The sequence below is a fragment of the Boleophthalmus pectinirostris genome, unplaced genomic scaffold (assembly GCF_026225935.1).
Source record: "Boleophthalmus pectinirostris isolate CB_2022bp ecotype Guang Dong unplaced genomic scaffold, ASM2622593v1 HiC_scaffold_15, whole genome shotgun sequence".
In the NCBI taxonomy this organism is placed as follows: Eukaryota; Metazoa; Chordata; class Actinopteri; order Gobiiformes; family Gobiidae; genus Boleophthalmus; species Boleophthalmus pectinirostris.
Genome location: NW_026571070.1, coordinates 22,277,180 through 22,296,014, shown reverse-complemented (window position 1 = coordinate 22,296,014; position 18,835 = coordinate 22,277,180). Strand labels below are relative to the sequence as shown.

The window sequence follows — 18,835 nt, the reverse complement described above, 5'->3', positions numbered from 1 at the left end:
ACTTTCACACAAACACTGTTCTTATGGGTATGTATGGTTTTATTCATGGGCCATACCTCCTTGCCAATGCCTGATCTCGTCTGATTTCAGAAGCAAAACAGGGCTGGGCCTGGTTAGCACGAAGATGGTAGACTGCTAGGAAGGCGCCACAGTGGGGCGACAATGGTTCCAGTCTAGCGCTTACATCATTGTGTTCTTCGGCAAGACACTTTATCCACATTGCAGAGTGTGGATGTTTGTGTGTGAGTGAGTGTCTGTGGTGGTCGGAGGGGCATTGGCACAGACTGGCAGCCTCACCGTCGGCAGTCTAGTGCAGGCAGCTGTTCCTACAATAGTATCTAAGTAGTAAGGAATGAATGAATAATGCACAAAATTGTAAAGTGAGTGAACTTTGAGCATCTGGAAAAATCTTATCTTAGAAGAATGCAATATTATTATTATCAGCTGTTGGCTAATATGAAAATAAAATATAGTTTGTACCTTCAGGCTCATACAAATGCATTGGTGCAGAGATTTAATTCAACTGTAAATCCTTTGTCCATTGAGTTGTTTAATGTTTGGGAATAAATCAATTCCAAAACACACCCTTTTTTATTAAAGTCCCAGTATCTCATGTCTCACAATAGCAGGGAGAGTTTACCCCAACAAACCCTTGACTGAAGTGATTTTGTACAGCCCTGGAGTAATATAATTGCAAAATGTTGACTTTCACTTAAACTGGACAATTACTTATACCACTGTCTTATAAAAGCTAAGATTACCAACAACACTTTCTGCTGCCAGCTTTCTAGACTTCTACTTTCAAGTGTTCAGACTTGGACACTGATAAAAGTACTGGCAATCATATGTAGCTTTTATCATAAATCATACAAAACTAACACAATCCTCTTTAAAGTACTAGTGTTTGTGGTGTGGGGCTAGGAGTATCCTTCCTATGAAATCCGATATCTGAAAAAACTGCATGACTGCTTCCACCTCATCCAGATCATAACATCAATTTGCAAACTCTGAAATAAAAAGATGGCTCCCAGCATGATGACTTTACCGTAACAGCCCTAAACCACAACAGTAGAGCTCTTAACCAAAGCATCCAGCATGGATGATTTTTTTTTGTGCACACAACAGAGGTACCCAAGTGAAAAAAAAAAAACTCTTAACTTGTGGTACGTCTTTGAACTCACTTCCAAAAGTCACAATTAGAAGGATTAGGGGCGGATGGGAGGCTGGTTTTGTCCTGATGTGCTGTGGTCACCAGATTGCCAGTCTCCTATGGGTGCTGGCGGGAGCAGGGAGTTCACGGGGAGGACTCGGAGCACCCACACCCGGCTTTTAAAGAGTACAAAACCTGGAGAAGAAGAGCTGAAAACCGAACCGGAGTAGGAGCCACGAAGCACAGTGAAACATGCAATTAGGTGAAGGCAGCAGACAGTCAGTGCAGGGAGTTTGTCTATGGCATGAGGTCATATGGGCCACTGTGGGAGAGTCACGAGTCTGCTTCCACATTGCTACATCTCCCACAACTGCTCACAGCTATGCAACGGCGCTAGAGCGGATACAGGATTGTGCAGAGAATTTAGCATAATTCCCAGTAAAATGTGTCTTTTAAAAGTCCTGCATTACGCCAAATTGACTGTTGTGAGCTTTTCGTCGTGTTGGAATGTGTTGGAATGTTGTTACGTCCTGAGAAATATACCCTGAGTAATGTTTAGTTTGTGTTTCATTCACAGATGTTTGAGTAATCATTTATTATAATCTACATCTCCAAAACTCAAAATGTGCTCCCCTTGTGATGTCATGAAGAGGGAGTTTTCAAGTTAACAGCTACCTTTTACCTTTTGTGCACTAGAGTTTGTCAATTCCATGGCTGAAAATATCTAAATGATTCTAGTGAAGGTGTATATAATTTGAGGACTTGTTTAAACAAGAACGCTTGTGGGTAAAAATGACAAAATATTTTATCGGAAGTGCCTTTCGTTTAGACGGTGACGGCATTTTTGGGGCTTAAAAATGCAAAAATCTGAAACCACCTTCCAGAGTGGAAAAGATGGATAAGCTCCACCGTAGCATTTCCGTCTACACCGACCAAGACGCAAAATTCTGATCAGATCTCCTCACGTCGCGTATGCGTTTATGTCACATACATGTGCCTGGCATGCATACTCACTCGAATTACACACACTTTTGCATCGCCGTATGCACACAGATTTCCTCCCGAAAATGCTTGTCCAAACCTGGAAAAAAAAGTGAAGACGCAACGCCACTTTTGCATCTTCTGTTCAGACGTCATCATATAAACATAGACTAAAACATAGTGGGGCACTTCCTGTATTCCACATGACATCACAAGGTGGAGCTGAGTGGTTTTGTCTGAGCAAAGAACTCAGCCTAAATATGTAGGGTTTGTGTTTTAAACCTGCGCGAATGAAAAAAAAAACACCACTCCAAGTATGTTTGTGAGGATAAACTTTATAACATAGACCATCTAGTGTAATATGGGGCCTTTAACTATTGAAAAGTACTCAAAATAGTGCCTGTAGAAATAAATTCTAACAAAACCCCCTTAGAAAAAGAATTAAATATGCACAAAATGACTACTAATTGCTTGCATACATTATCTTTAATTGCTTGTGTGCCACTCTACCTGTTGTTGTGTCATTAACCCATTCTAATTATCTGTTCTTATTCTCACCTTCTTAGATTGGTATAAAAATAAACTCCCTTAATTTTACAATAGCATTGTTGACAAGTATGACATCACATTACCTTGAAAATTGCAAGTTAAAAGTTAGTTTAGAAATCTGAATATTTGTGTTTTCGGTTGCTCCTATCATCTTTCAATCATCCAAGAGTCAAAATGATGAATGTGGAGGTGAAAGGCTCTCTTTTTGTCTGTCATCTGGAATAGATTAGGAGATGAGTGTCTTGATGAGTTTAATGTATAGTGACATTCTCGTAATCAACCTAGAATTCTCTTGGTGTGTGACAGGAGTTTTAAGCATTGTGCCATATTTCTTTCGCAATACTAAATAGAGCTAAGAAATGAGTGTTCGTCATCTTTTGCATGAGCCGTAGTCACTAGTGTTGTCTTCAGAGGTGGGACCAAGTCGTTGTTTTGTAAGTCTCAAGTAAATCCCAAGTCTTTGACCTCAAGTCCGAGTCAAGTCCAAGGCAAGTCCCAAGTCAAATACAGGCAAGTCCAAGTCGAGTCTCAAGTCTCTGGCCCATAAGTCCAAGTCAAGTCCAAGTTGTTTTCTTTGAGCTTCAAGTCATTTAAAGTCTTTAAACCAAAGTACCAAATACAGCTTAGATTTTTGCAATTTATATGACTTTTAAGATAAATTGTATTTAAAAAAAATCATAGTATATTTATATATGAGTATTTATAGACTATGTAAGAGATGTAGAAATGTTAATTTTTCCTTTTTAAAAGTTTTGACAGGATCTTAGTGTGAATCATTACAGTCAGAATAGAAAGAATTCAGATTTAAAAGTGCTTCTCAAGTCTTCTCAAGTCCCAGGCCTCAAGTCCAAGTCAAGTCCCAAGTCTTAGTCCATTTTATCAAGTCAAGTCTCATGTCCTAAAAATAGTGACTCAGGTCTGACTTGAGTCCAAGTCACGACTTGCAAGTCCCCATCTCTGGTTGTCATGGTACCAAAATTTTAGCCTCGATTTCAATACAATGATGAAGAGGCTCCATACTGAATACCACCTCCGATACCACAATAATAATAATAAAAACCACACACACAAAAGAACACACATTATTCTTCCTCGTACTTCCTTATATTTGTGTAATCCATCTGAAGTGCAGGTAGGCTCTGAAACAGCTCATAAAGCTATTCAGGAAAGGTTCAGTTTATCTTACAAATGTGACTATTTCAGTATCAGTATTTGCAAATGAGTATTTAGTTTCTCTAACAATTTTAATATCAGATTTTCAATACTTCTGGCTACACTACTAGAGACCAACTTCCCTAACTTTCAGTCCTCTGAAAGAGCATAAACACTGTTGCCCATGTTGATAGCTCAAAATGTCACTGACTAATCGTAGTTCATACGTGGCTCCCCCTCCTCACTTCACTGTGTCTCCATTACGCCTTTGCCTTTGCCATAAATCAATACATGCCTGGTGTCAGTGTGTGCGAGTGTGGGGTTGTGATTGTTTTTACTGAGCATTGCTGTGTAATTTGGTTAAATGGCACTTGCTCCCAGTTTACTCCAGGATGGTAAACAGTCTGCCTGTTAAAAAGGGAGTGAGCTGCTGATAGACTAAAAGCATGCAATCTGCTCTAATTGGCACCATGGACTATACAACTCAACACGACCTACCTGGAAGTCTTAATTTAGGTCCAAGTCAAGCTGAAATAGTAGTCCTGAAATCATCAATATAAAGTTACACTGGGGTAAATTTGTAAGTAAGAGTAGAGAGGGAGAGTCAGAACCTGTCTGGGGCCAGAACATTGTCTTGAATGACTTAATATTACAAGATGGCATCAGAACACAACTTTTTGCCTCTAGAAGAATCTTCACCAATGTATGTTGCCCTACAAAGGCAGAACGCTGTAACATTATGTTTGGTCAAAAATTAGTTGGCTCTTCGCTGATTGGCTGGTGCCTGAACTCGCACTTCCAGGGTTTTTTGTGAACCATCTAGTGTATTCCGATTCTTGACCTTGTCGCTGGAAAGAAATGAAATTGAGCAGAGGCACTAGGTGGTGCCAGTCTGGCTACTCTGCCTTTGCCTCATGTGCAAAAAATAAGGAATTGTGCAAAGGTAAAAGGCAGTAACAGTGTATCGTTTTGTTTGTGATTTAGTTAATAAATATATTTTTATTTTAAAATCCAACCATGTAAAATTTTGGGAGCCGTACCTATTATACTTTTGTCTGGTCAAAACAGAAACTTTGAAGTCTGGTGATTACAGAGCATTTACCCCTAAACTACTAGTGTAAACACTGATCATTAATTGGCGTGTATGTTTTATGTTGTGTTGTAAATTAAATCGTAGTAGCCCAAGAGTTGGAAGAAGAGACATGAGGCCGGAGACACACAAGATCAGAGGATCGATTCCAGGTTGCACCAAGTTCTGTCGTTGTGTCCTTAGACAAGACACTTCACCCACATGGCCTAGTACAAAAGTGGCATGTGGATGATTGGTGGTGCTCAGAGGGGCATGGATTGGGCAGCTGTGGCTATAATAATATCTTACCACCACCCAGTACAGTGTAAATTAATAATGGTGAGAGTGTAGCGAGTGGCTTTGACAGACCTCTAAAGTGCATTACAAGTGTACTGCATTATTATTATTGTGATTGTCCTGTCTAGCCAATGCTCCATTGTACGAAGTATTATACCTCTGATGATGTCCAAGATAAAACTAACTGAGCTGGCAGTGTGGGGCTGGCACAGCACAGTAATGCAATAGTTCAAATTAGCATAAGATGACATTCTCTTACAATTTAATTTATTTTTAAGGTCATCACACTGAAATATAAAAAAAAGTTTCACATTACATACTTCCTTTTTAAGTTGTCATGGAGTTCAGCTTACCCAACCACCTCCCCGTTACCCTCACACTCTGCGTCCCCAACACTTCCTGGTCATATTTGTGTTCCGTCTCAGTACTTTTCCACTAAAGTCCTGACTCACAGCTGCACTGCACTTGAACCCGTGTACCCCTACCCAAGCGCGCTATCCAAACACCACCCAGTCCATTTACACTGGCCATCATACGCTTCATACCACATATACACATATACACACCACACACAGAGGAGGCCTGCTGTTATGTTCTTTTCTTCAACAAGTGCCAGGACATAAGTGCTCTGCTGGCTGACGGATGCCTGCCGGAGCTGGAGCCGAGCCTAAACAGTTTGGCAGTGATTGTACATATGGCGTTTCTAATGGCTTCATACATTAAGCAATACTACAATAATATACAATAATGAGCTTAGTTTATTCTAGGGTGAAATGTTTGGACCTTGTTGGGTTTGTGTATACTAACAACTAGGCGTTACTATATTCAGGAAATTACAGCCAGTACGTATTGAACCTTTCATGTGTTTTCAGTTACGTATATGCAATATTTGGTGGACTTTTTTTGCATTTGAAAGAGATAATATTTGTGTTAAATTGTTAAAGGACCCATATTAGGTTATTTTCTGATCTTTGATATAATGTTTATTCATCAAAAACATACCTGGAGTTGTGTTTTGTTTCATTCACACATGTTTAACACACAAACTCTGCACATTTAGGCTGTGAAAACACTGATGTCATGTGGTAATACAGGAAGTGCTTCACTGTATGTTTAAACTTGATTATTTCAATTCTGGAATCGCCAATCTCTATTGAACTAAGGGTAAAAGGTTGCTGTTAACTTGAAAACTACTACTTCATGACATCACAAGTTGGAACAGGGCATTTTGAGATTTGGAGATGTAGACAGACTAATAATAAAGGATTTCTCAAACATTTGTGAATGCAACAAAACAGAACTCTGGTTATATTTTTCAGGAGGAAACAGCACTCTGACTTGGCTTAAAGCTCACAAGAGTCAGTTTTGTGTAATATATGGCCATTCTCCTGATTTGTCCTTGTCATTATTATCCTAAACAATACCCATCACCCAACACACTTTCACATTAGTTTATTTTTAAGCTTATCTTGGATACTTGTGCTCATCTAAACATTTCACTAATAACAGTCTTTGTGCATACCACGTTCTAGACTGGCACCAGTGGTATGCTCTGTACCATTCAGATCTAAACCCTGAATTCCACGAATGCCCAAACACACTGTGACCTCAGGCATCTCATCCCAACACCTAATTTCACTGTTTTTTTTAGGCAGGAAGTGTTGCTCTAAAACACTGTTTGTCTCTATGGCATCCTGCAGTTAGTGGTGCAGTGCATTCTGGTATGTTGTTTAGTATCACGCTTTTCCTCCTCGCACTATGACCTGGGGCTGAGCTGGTCTATGCAGGGGGTTTATTCAGTAAAAATACCAACAAATGGGTCTGACAGTCTCACAGCAAGATGACATAGCCCTTGATTTAAGTTGAGTGATTACATGTTACACATAGTTTGGCTTAAAAGTGCAGTGCAACTTTTCTGGTCAAAGGTGCGCAAATGCTTGTCCATGGTGATGCTAATGTTTTGTCTAGAATGTTTCACAGTGTGGCAGGTATGTCCAAACTATGGCCCGAGGTCCAAAAGCGGCCCTCAGACAAATTTTTCTTGGCCCTCAGACTTCCAGGTGAATTGGCCCAAATTTAACTTTTTACTGCAAGGTTTTTGAAAATCTACCTTAATGAAGATAATATTTAATATTTAGTGTGTGGTTTTAAGTGTGAGTGTATGGCCTGAGGGTGGGCTCTTTCACTTGGGTGCAGTCTAACTATTGATCACTCATATAAAAGTGCTCTCTTTCCATCCCCTTGCCCTCTGACCTCACGCTCTGACTTCCAGTTTCCCACTGTTGACGCCGCTTGTTCACCACTCTCAGGTACTATTCCAGATTCAGTGTTAAGTTTAAGATTCAGTAAGGTCTTTAGCATTGATTACTTGCTTTTATTTAGTGCTTGTTGCCATGGGCCTATGTTGCTGCGGCGTCTGTGTACCGCCCGTAATGCCAGCTAGTGGGCGGGCTGGCTGCTTGGATTCTGCCCTTCCGCCACATTCGTCCAGTCACTAATACAGGTGTGTGTGTGTGGCGTAATATCAGACCTTCAAAACTATTGCTTAGTTGTACAATTAGGGGTAATGTGTATTTTACTTTAGATAGATCTTGAGCCAAGGAGTTGAGTGCACTGTCGCCGCCTTGCCTTTTCTTGCCGTTTCTGTGTACCGGTGTTTTCCGGAGATTTGAGCTCAGACTGGATTTCTGAACAAACTGTCCTTGGAACCAAAGTCATTCAGTGAACTGTGAACCAAATTGTCTTAACACCATTACTGTCACAATGATCTATTTAAGGGAAATGTATAAATAAACTGTATACTTTTGATATGTGTCAGTTATGTCTTTGTTCATCAACAACAAACCTTTTATGTATGAGCTGGTCCTGGGCCAACTCCCAAGTGGCATTGTTGGTTCTTTTCCTCTATGATGAGTTAGCTTAATGTAATTGTTAATTATTGGTTCAGCCAGTAGTTACCCCAAGACATCAATGTAGACTCACCCTTTCATGCCACATGAGGATCTTAGTATGAATAAAGACTGATGGCTCATTCTAACGTGTTAAACATGCACATATTTCAATGATTCACTGTATTGAGCACCAGTCTACGGCCCTTGATCAACCCTCTGCTTCGTGTGTGTTTAGATATGTGGCCCTTGATGAAAAAAGTTTGGACACCCCTGCAGTATGTTATTAAACCTGTTTTATCTTCATGCAGTCCAAACCAGACCAAATTACAGGTCAGACCTGCTCACAGTCAGAATGTTTGCCTAGGTATTTTTAAGCTATAAAACCACCTGTAATTTAATAAACGTAAGGTAGAGCTTTTTAATGCCATACTGTGGAACATTTCATGCAGAAAAACTTTCTGGTGTTAAAAAAGTTCATCATTCAGTATATTCTTATAAACCACATTATTAGCTCTAAGAAGGTTCTTTTGCTGAATTGCACTAGTGTTCTTGAGCCCTTTTAAAACTATACATTTTGCCCACCTAAATATTCCTCCTCCTCTCTCACTATTTTGGCCGTTCCCTACACCCTGTATGAAGTCCTATCTTTGTGAGGCGGCTGGTTTATGAGGTATGTCCTGCATGCCTGCACGGGATCAATGTCACCTTTCAGAAACTTTTGGACACAACACAGACTGGGAAGTGATGGCTACAAAGAAGCCCTTTGAGGTGCAGGCCTTACCCCCAGTGCTGACCTAAATCTGCTCATTCCCCCCTTCTCTCTCTCCCTTTCCCTCCTCCTCTCTCTCCCTCTTTCTACCTTTCAAGCTCCAACAGATTCTCAGACATCCAGCTCAGGCCCTGCTGTAGACGTGCACGTACTAGTATATCCATGGACGGAGCTCTTGAGTCATGAGGCGAGGGGTGGTCTCTGGGGGGCTGTGGGAGATCTGATAAGATGCAGACGTGTTTCAACTCTTCTCCAGGACATATACTAGAACCTTCACTGGTTTACAAGATGGTGAAATTCGACTGTCAAATTTGTTGTGTCTAAATCAACTCAGAGTTACTTCAAGGTTATATAAAAAGTCAATAGCATTAAGTGGTGGTACTTGAAAACCATTGTGGTATCATTGCAAAAACATTTCACCCAAGGTTTCTGAATTTTGTTCACTAACAATGGCAAAAAAAAAAAAAAAAAAAAAAAAAAAAAATCTGATTCAGAACTTTTTTGAGCTAACTACTGAAAGAAATCTATCTAGTCAATATTTTCCCATCTTTAGTTGTTGCTGATTGCTGTGGCCATTGACAGAAAAGTCTGAGTCACTCCTCTCTTCTTCAAAGCTGACTTTCTGTGAACTGGGCTCCCTGTGATTTCATCAGTAGCCCTCCCCCCTCCACCTGTACAGCCCCAGTACATGTTTACTCATGTCCCCCAAGGTAAACTCTACTACATTCACACTTAATGTACATCATCACCACGCCCTGCCTCCTCCTCCTCTGCACGTCCCAGAAGAACCCGCCGCGCTCAGATTGTTTCTCCATGTGTTACTGTATGTACTGTACTCCAATCCTCCATGGACCTGTTCTGAACCATGACACATCACAGTGTACGTAATCACTTCCACACACACACAAACCCATACAAGTCCACTGCATTTTTATCAGGCTTTTGTTTTATTTCAAAAATAAGTTAAACAACTTTATTCGGTGCTTATCAAAATCCATTCACACAGGTCCAACAAAAACATGGCGGAAGAATTTGTGACAGAAAACTTTGAAGAAAGAGACTGTTGCATTTGGTCAAACTAAACATAACTTGATTCTACAGGCTTTTATAACTGTGGAAAAAACATCACAAAATCACAAATCAAATTTGTGTGACAGCTTAGGATAAGAAAACAAGTAAAGTCCATCTATAGCTTTAAGGCACAGAAGGGCAGCACCAGTAGCAGATTACAGTACCAAAAGTTCAGTGACATTTTCCTGAATGATCAATAGATACACAAACTCCATGTGAGCGAGCAGGCCAATGCTAACCCGGCTACAGTTCACAAGGTTACCAGTGTGTTTACAGACTCAACTTGGCAGTTTCATTCCCAACAATAAATAACTGTGTGTTGTTTTCTTCTGATGATTGTCACTTGTTTTTTGTGTATCTTTCATGTGAATATTGTCACTTCCATTTCAACATTTCACTCTGTTTGACAGAGATTGTATAACAATTCTTTATTCTTTTAAAGCATTGGCTTTAAAATAGTAAAACAAATCTGAGCTACAAATCAAGAAACAGAAACAGTAAAAAACTCTGTCAAAAGCCAGGCTCAAGGGTCAACGAAGGACACAGCGATATAGCGGGTGCCGTTGGTGGTGGGCAGGCCCTCGTGCAGGTGGGTCAGGCGTCCTGGGTGCATAAAGCTCCACCCTTTTCTGGGAGACTCAATGGAGCAGTTGTATCTGTGGAAACGGCAGCCTCCACCCTGCAACACATGACATTATTATGAACACAAGGAGTTCAAAGTATTGTTTTGATGTAGGGCTAAGGGCACAATCTCAATGGCTTATCTTTTTAAACATTCTAATCACTGCAATTTCACACAAACTTTCACTGAACTCTGGTCCAATCCATATGCTTTGGTTTGGTTGGTTCATTGTGAACCTCTTGATTATAAAAGTAATCATTCATGATGAGAAATGGCTGAATCACAATTAAAATTTCATTCATTGCTAAGCCCAAGATGCATCATCTTGCTTCTTCTTGTTTCTTCTCAAGTGCACTCATCGCAGCTGGAAATAGAGAAAAACAAACATAATCCTATCCCAGTACCTGGAAGTCTGTGTTCTTGTGGTTGAGAGCGATGTTGATGGTGAAAGTGGAGGAGTCGTGATGAGGCCTGAGGTACGACTGTCTACCTGGAGTGTACTTCACCACGAAGTTCATCACGGCATAGCCCTAAATAGATACACTTGATGTTAGCACACAGCACACAGCCAGCACTTCCATTATTTGTGCCTGTACAGAGGGACTGAAGGATTTGGGAAAAAACATTCTGATAAACATCGTAATTGAAATTTAAAATGTGTCCAGCAGAACTGACAAAAATACTGAAATACGAAATGACAAAGTGATTCTACATAGACACTGTGAGTTTTTAGCCTTTTTATAATGCTGTAACCTCCTCAAAAACAGACCTGGAGTTGTTTTGTTTCATTCACACATTTGAGTAACCCTTTATTATTAGTCCGTCTACATCCAAAGCTCAAAATGCTCTGTTTCACCTTGTGATGTCATCAAGTGGTTGTTTTCAAATTAACATTTAACTTTTGTTCAGCAGAGATAGGAAATTTCAGGGTTGAAATCATCCAACTGATTCTACTGAAAGTGTATGGAAATTAGAAACACAGTGCAGCGCTTCCTTACCACGTGACATCACAAGGTGGAACAGCGTGTTTGCAGTTAAGAACTAAGTCTAAACATGTGTGAATCGGACAAAACAAAACTCCAGGTGTTTATGATAAGGAAACAACATAATAACAGCTCAGAAATAGCGTAATATGAGGCCTTAACATATTTGGAAAGCTCTAAACTACAGGATACAACAGAATATTCAGCTGTTTGTGAATGGAATGATAGTACTTAAAGTTAATTGCAGCCTTTGTTGTTGGCTAATTACATCCGTTCAAATTGAGATTTTGATTTCATTGTGATCAATCTTTGTCCTAGTGTACAAACATGTCTGGCTATGGCTACAGTTTTCACTCACCTTAGTATAGTATCCAGAAAAGACCTTTAGTGTCACTGGTGAAATGAACTCTCGGAGGAAGTGCAGCCACTCTTTCTCATACCCGATCTGCTTCATGTGGATATCGTCGGTGGGCACTGTCTCATAACCTCCAGCGATCCGTTTGTCCTGAGAAGACACAACGCCATGATTAACGACGGAACAAATGACCTGGCCGCCTCGGAGTGAGAGACAGAGTTTTGGCAGTAGTAGGAGTGTGTGTGTGTGTGTCTGGTGACTATTAACCACAGGGAGTGCTGTTGTCTGCAGCACCAGGCTTAATGGGCCATACAGCTGAGCCTTTCCCAAACGCACCCATTCATCTTTCCAGGCAAACTGTGCCACATGCTAATTACCACTTTCTAACTACATAAAACAGGGCGCACGCATTACATTTATAAAGCAAGATTATACAACCATTGTAAAAGGTTTAACTCTAAGAAAATCAGCATCGTGAAACCAAATCAAAACTGTGAATGTGGCATATATTATCATTTATGTGTGTTGTATTTGTGATGGTTTGGGCTCAGGGAATAGACCAAATCAAAATGGAATTACTTTAAAATATTTTAAAATTTTAAATCCTTGTTGTATAAAAAGTAACTTAAAAATGTGCTACTACTGTTTATTACTACTATTATTACTAGTGCTACTACTTACACCTGCTTTTACTACTGCTACTACCACTACTACTACCACTACTACCACTATTATCACTATTATTACTACTACTACTAATACCACCACTACTACCACTACTACTACTGCTGCTGCAACTGCTACTGCTACTACTACTACTACTACGACTACCGCCAGCACTACCACCACCACCACTACTACCACTACTACCACTACCAGCACTACTACTACTACTACTACCACCAGCAGTACTACTACTATTACCACTACTACTACTAGTACCACCACTACTACTACTAGTACCACTACCACTACCACTGCTACTACCAATACTACCATCACTACTACTACTGCCATTACTACCATTACTACTACTACTACCACTACTACCCTCCTCCTCCTCCTCCTCCTCCTACTACTACCTCTAATACTACCACCTCTACTACTACCACCTCAACTACTACTACTACTACTACTACTACTACTACTACTACTACCTCTACTACCACCTCTACTACTACTACTACTACTACTACTACTACTACTACTACTACTACTACTACTACTACTACTACTACTACTACTACTACTACTACTACTACTACTACTACTACTACTACTACTACTACTACTACTACTACTACTACTACTTACTACTACTACTACTGCTACTACTACTACTACTACTACTACCACTAATACCACTACCACTTTAGTTCAAATACTATCTAGTCCTTGTGCACTAGACTATGTTTCACATCATCTTCTCACAGGCTCCCAGAGACACGGGTTAAATAACAGCCTCAGTGCAGAGAAGAAATTTCAATGAAGTCTACAAATCAAAAAAAAAAAAAAAAGTAAAAAATATTATAATCTAGCAATCTAGTAAAAACACATATCAAAAATAAAAACCACATCTTAAGAAAATCGATCTTCAAAACACTGACCCAGCCCCTGAGCGTTGCATAATAGCACACGCCACAGAGGAAAACCCAACGCTGAGTGCTGACTGGAGCGCTTTGTCCAGTGTCCCTCCGCTCTCAGCACTGACCTCATGTTTGCCTCCGGACCAGGAACCGTAGTGCTCCATCTCCTCCACTAGTTCATCACAGGCCTTCTCTGTTAGCACGGGGAACCAGAACACATCCGGACAGGGCTACAACGCACAGACGCACAAAGGGAGAATTCAAAACCCCGAGAAACCCCGAGAAATGTAACATGCCACCTCTATACTTCATCCTGCTGTAGTATTTATTATGTACTTGAACTCTTACCTCTTCCAAGTAGTTGTGGGTGAAGATCTGTGTGTAGTTCTGGTGGATGTACTTCTCTTTCCAGTCCTGTGGAGATTAGATTTAATGTTAGTCAAGGCCTGTATTGTCTAGACTGTTTGCTGACCTGCATACCTTACATAGTTAATCCCACCTCAAATACCAAGCGTGCCAAGTCCAGGCCAAAATCCCTAAACTTTATATTACCTCACATCTTCTCATCCCCCAGTAAGGGCAGTAAGTGACATAAAAGTGTGTATCTTACATTTATTTAAACCTTATCTTTGGATTGAAATGGAAAGTTCAAATCATACTTCAGAACATTCACCATTTATCCAAAGCAATATAATTTCCATCTCCAGGCAGGTTTGGGGAAGTTGCAAGAATGCTTTTATTTTATTTTAGTATTCATTTAATGCTAAAATGTTAAGCAATGGACTTTAATATTTTTGCAGTGATTCTCTAGCCTGATTCAACAGCCTTTCTTACTTTGTTTGACTTCGTACAAACCGTCTGACCTCGCAGCCTTAGATCTCTTTCGGTCAACTGTAGGTGGGTACTTTTTATCATTTAAACAATCGCTGCTATTTGGTCATGACATATATAATGGGGCTAACTGGTACATTAAGCTTTTCCCAAATCCCTTAAGAAGAAAGACAATAACATCTTTCCCCTTGATGAAATTTACCAAACATTCTCTTTATTCCGGCTTTAAATCCTCGATCTCGGGAATTGTTGACAACACTGAATATATGACTCTTCGCTGATTGGCTGGTGCCCGAACTTGCACTTCTGGGGTTTTTGCGAACCGTCTGTTGTATTTTGATTCCTGACCTAGTTACTGGAGAGAAACGAAATTGAGCAGAGGCACTAGGTGGTGCCAGCCTGGCTAGTGATTCTCCTGATATCATAACGATACTGGATCACTTTTTGATTGGCCTGTGAATTTCAATTTGCACGGAAAAAGTTAATGGACAGTATAATTTTAAAAAGTGCATAAATATTACCTTGTTTGCATCTTTTTGGAAGTTAACTCATTAAAGTCAATAAAGTCAATATTCAGATTTGGAATTCCTTCAAAACATTAGCAATATAATACATCGCCCACCTCTACTCACAAGCCATTATTTCAGCGCTATCCTTTACTCATTACCGCTAATACCATTCACAGGTGCCTGCTGCTCATTTGTGCCTACAGGAGTAATTGTTTCTTTATTTCACAATGAAGCAGAATAATATACGGGCATAATGACTTACCACTGGGTTTTCGAATATCTGCCACAAGTCGTTGTTATAATGAGAAATGTTATAATTGGCTGTGGAAATTAGTCTCCCGAATTCGTGGCGGTTTGTTATGTACATGAAGACTCCCTGTGGCAAACGAAGAAAAAAAAAGTTCAGTGAGCTGCGTTCAAAGTTACAAAACAGCTTTCTCAGTAATGGATCCAAATTTAGACACAATCTGAACACCTAATGCACGGCAGGTCTTCATTACGTGACTCTAACTGATTTAGGCATTCAATTATAGCTTTAATTCCACTGGCTAAAACAAGTTTAATTGCAGAAAGGGTGTTTGTCACAATCAAATGCTTGATTGGTGGGTAAAACCAACAGAAATATAAGTGCCATATAAATAATCTGGGATTATTTATGGGTGCTGCAGGGCGTTGTGGGCTGGGAGTGAGATTAGATTACAGGAGGAGGGAAAGGACGTGGTTTGGGATAAAGCAAATTAAGGAATACTACTTTTACTAGAGGGAAAAGTGAAGGCTGCTCTACGTTTGGACTCTATCAGACTAGGCTTTCTGTAGGATTTCAAATATGACAAATGAGTAAGAATTTTGGGAAGGGAATTACAAATACATATCGTAAACGTATGCCAAAGATAATATGTGATAATTTTGCAGCCTAGTCTGAGATCAGTCTGAGTTGAGTGAGCAGGTGGCTACAGTTAGGGGGCTGTTTGAAATAAGGCATCAGGACAGAGGACTTGCAAATGGACCCTCCTCCTATTTGACAAAACCAAGATAAACAGGAAAACAGGTGTTTTCTCCCACTTAAACCAAATACTTTTACACTTAGATTCACTGATCAAATTGTTTCCAGGCATTCCTTATTGAAAACAAATCCTGCTCTTTCACATAAAAAAATCTGACAATTTAACAATACTGTATTTTAATTGGCTTTTGCATTTACAACATGCACATAAAAGACTAGACTGTGAAAATGTGCTATGATCTAAGCCACTGGACATGTCAGAATAATCAAAACAAATGGGAACCTTCGGGGGCCTGAGCATATGGAATGATTCCGGAGAAGGGGAGTCTTTTTCTCTGTGACTGGTCTAAAATAAAGGAGAAGCATTATGTCAATACGATAACATAAATACTTATGTTAGAAAGACACATTTGTCACATACACATAGTTAAAGGAGGACAGCTCATGTGCCTGTGTGTAAAAGAGCAAGGGTCCCTCTGAAGCTGATGTCTTTGTGAGGAAATGCAAGGCATGCTGGGAGAAATAGTCACACAATCCAAAAGTGCACAGTTTGGACACGGGTTATAATTATTAGGTGAAAAGTGAAAGTGTTTTTTGTCAGCCGTCAGCCAGGGGTTACAGCTGAGTGCACTGTCTGTGGTCACATGACACGTAGGACGGGGAGAGGGTGATGGATGTAGAAGTGTAGAAGTGCCAGTTTAAGATCTTAAGCGTCGCAGAGCCCTCCATAAACACAGGCAAGCCATGCCTCGGTGACATACAAAAGAACCACATTCACTATACTTGCCCGTGTCCTGTTTGCTGCACTGTTGATTCATCAAGGTTAACATTCAGTATATTCAAGCACATATGACAGATTTTCATGTTTTTTTTTTTCTAATTATGACTTGGTTTTGGATGATAGTATTTCTTCTAAATATTTATCATAGTTTTATATCGAATAAGTGGCAGTTGAAAAGAAAAGTAAAAAATTACAGGAAGTAGCACAGAATTATGAAACAGAATTTGTCTGCCTATGTCAACACTCCAAAATTCAATTTATGCGCAAAAAAATTTAAAGGGCCCATATTACGCTTGTATATCCATATTTGTTGTGTTTTTTTCCTGCATATTTAGGCTGAGTTCTTTTCTTAAATTAAAAACGCTCTGTTCCAGGTTAGATTATAACATGGTTTAAAAATCTGTGTATCATTCGTTCATTTGTTTTTCAAAATAAAACCAAAAATAAGAAAACTAAAAAACAAATATTTTCTTCATTATTTGTCTCCAAAACTAAAATGAAAAAAACAGATAATGATTTGTTTTTTCAGTTTTTGATTTTGGGTTTAAATTAATAATGGAAAAAAAGGATAATGACCATTTCCCGTTTCTGGGATTTAAACTGTGATGCCGGACTGAACCAAGACTGAACCAAGACTGAACCAAGACTGAACCAAGACTGAACCAAGACTGAACCAGGACTAAACCATTTTCAGTCCTGGTCTGGTCCCGGTCTCAGTCTGGTCTCAGTCTGGTCTCAGTCCAGGTCTCAGTCCAGGTCTCAGTCCAGGTCTCAGTCCTGGTCCTGTTCCCAGTCTCAGTCCTGGTCTCAGTTCTGGGGCCTCATTTATAAAAACTGCGCAGGAGTTGTCGTAAGTTAGTGCGTACGCCTAGTAGCTACGACAAGGCGTGCGCCACGCAAACTCCATATTTAGAAAACCCACCGCACGCACCAAACCATGCAATCTTTGCTTTATAAATCCCACCTGCAACTACAATTTGCACACGTAAACCTACGTCGTCACGTCACGCCCTCTCCACACCTCCACCTCACCATAAAAGGAGCATGTGAAAGTGACTTGGTGAATGAGATTTCCCTAAACATGAGCCAATAATCAGTGGGTTTGACCGAGACACGCGGGACAGAGGGAGGACGCTCCACGCAGCACCACGTGATCACGACAAAGACTTTATTAAAGACTTTATTAAACCTTGTTTAATAAATAAATACAAAACTAAAAGTGACAACAACGACTCATCTTTTCATTTAATCATTTTTTATAATATTTAGGCAGCACATCTTTGCAGTAAAGACCATGTGTTTTTTCGCTGTTTCAAGAGTTTTATCGCTATATTTTTAAGTCTGTCTATGAAGTGTGTGAGGACTGGCCCTGTATTTATGCACATACACGTAGATATGTGCACGCGCAAATTATGAGCGCGTGCGAGAGATTCAGATGCCCTCCCCTGGAGAGCGAAAGGAGCGAGGGAAGGACACGAGGATACGAGGACACAGATTTAGCATGAAACACATCAGATACAGATGTTATTCTGCCAACTAAAGTCCACACGAAACATCCAAACTGCTGAACCTGTGAGTGTGGGTCTGGGTCGGGACGGGCACGGGCATTATTCTGTTCTTCATATTGTCAGAGAGCAGCTCTCATGTACAAGAGTTCCCCATTACACAAAAATGTAGGGAAGATTTTGGTTGGGGTCAGGTTCGGGCAGTAGGCTTCGTGTTGTCCGCAGACTCAGGTCACTCTGGCGCTCGGTGCGTAAAGACTAAAGTAAAAGTGTTAAAGTTGCGTTCATTAAATCAAAGCCTGGCTCCTGCTGCGTCCAAGGGAAGAGTTTTTCTCTCAGGTCGGGTCATTATTTCGTCCTCTGTGTTGGTCACAGACTGTGTTCTATAGAAGTCTATGGTCGCGGTGTGGACTGTGGGACTCTGCGCTACACTGAGTCCGGGAACGTGGCCGCGCTCGTGCACGAGTGTCAAATGTATAATATTGTGGAGAATAATGAGTGGAATAAACAGCCCTTCTCCGTATTTTGGCGAACCAAACACTTAAATGCGCAAATCAGAAGGTAATTCTTCTATATACGTGGATTTTCTGATCAAACACTTCCTCAAACTCTGTTCACTTCTGCTTCTCTCCACGAGTGTCGCTTTTCTCCCCGTGTCTCCAGACTTTGCGTAAAAACTTACAGGAGGTTCCCGAGTTGGCGTAGAGTTAAGCAAAGAGCCACGCCTTAGG

General features: G+C 40.3%; 1 protein-coding gene across 2 annotated transcripts in view; it reads right to left on the bottom strand.

The window, feature by feature from the left end:
* Positions 1 to 9,845: 9,845 nt before the first annotated feature.
* Positions 9,846 to 18,835, bottom strand: part of plod2 (procollagen-lysine, 2-oxoglutarate 5-dioxygenase 2) — a 47,611-nt gene continuing 38,621 nt past the window's right edge. Inside the window, exons 14-20 of one of the 2 annotated variants that reach the window (XM_055151122.1) lie at positions 16,102 to 16,164; positions 15,078 to 15,191; positions 13,824 to 13,889; positions 13,601 to 13,705; positions 11,893 to 12,039; positions 10,956 to 11,081; positions 9,846 to 10,608 (exon numbers count right to left, since the gene is read on the bottom strand). In XM_055151122.1, coding sequence (XP_055007097.1) covers positions 10,453 to 10,608; positions 10,956 to 11,081; positions 11,893 to 12,039; positions 13,601 to 13,705; positions 13,824 to 13,889; positions 15,078 to 15,191; positions 16,102 to 16,164 — 777 coding nt within the window. In that variant the 3' untranslated portion in view covers positions 9,846 to 10,452. The remainder of the gene's footprint in view (positions 10,609 to 10,955; positions 11,082 to 11,892; positions 12,040 to 13,600; positions 13,706 to 13,823; positions 13,890 to 15,077; positions 15,192 to 16,101; positions 16,165 to 18,835) is intronic. The other variant, XM_055151123.1, reaches the window with a different exon arrangement.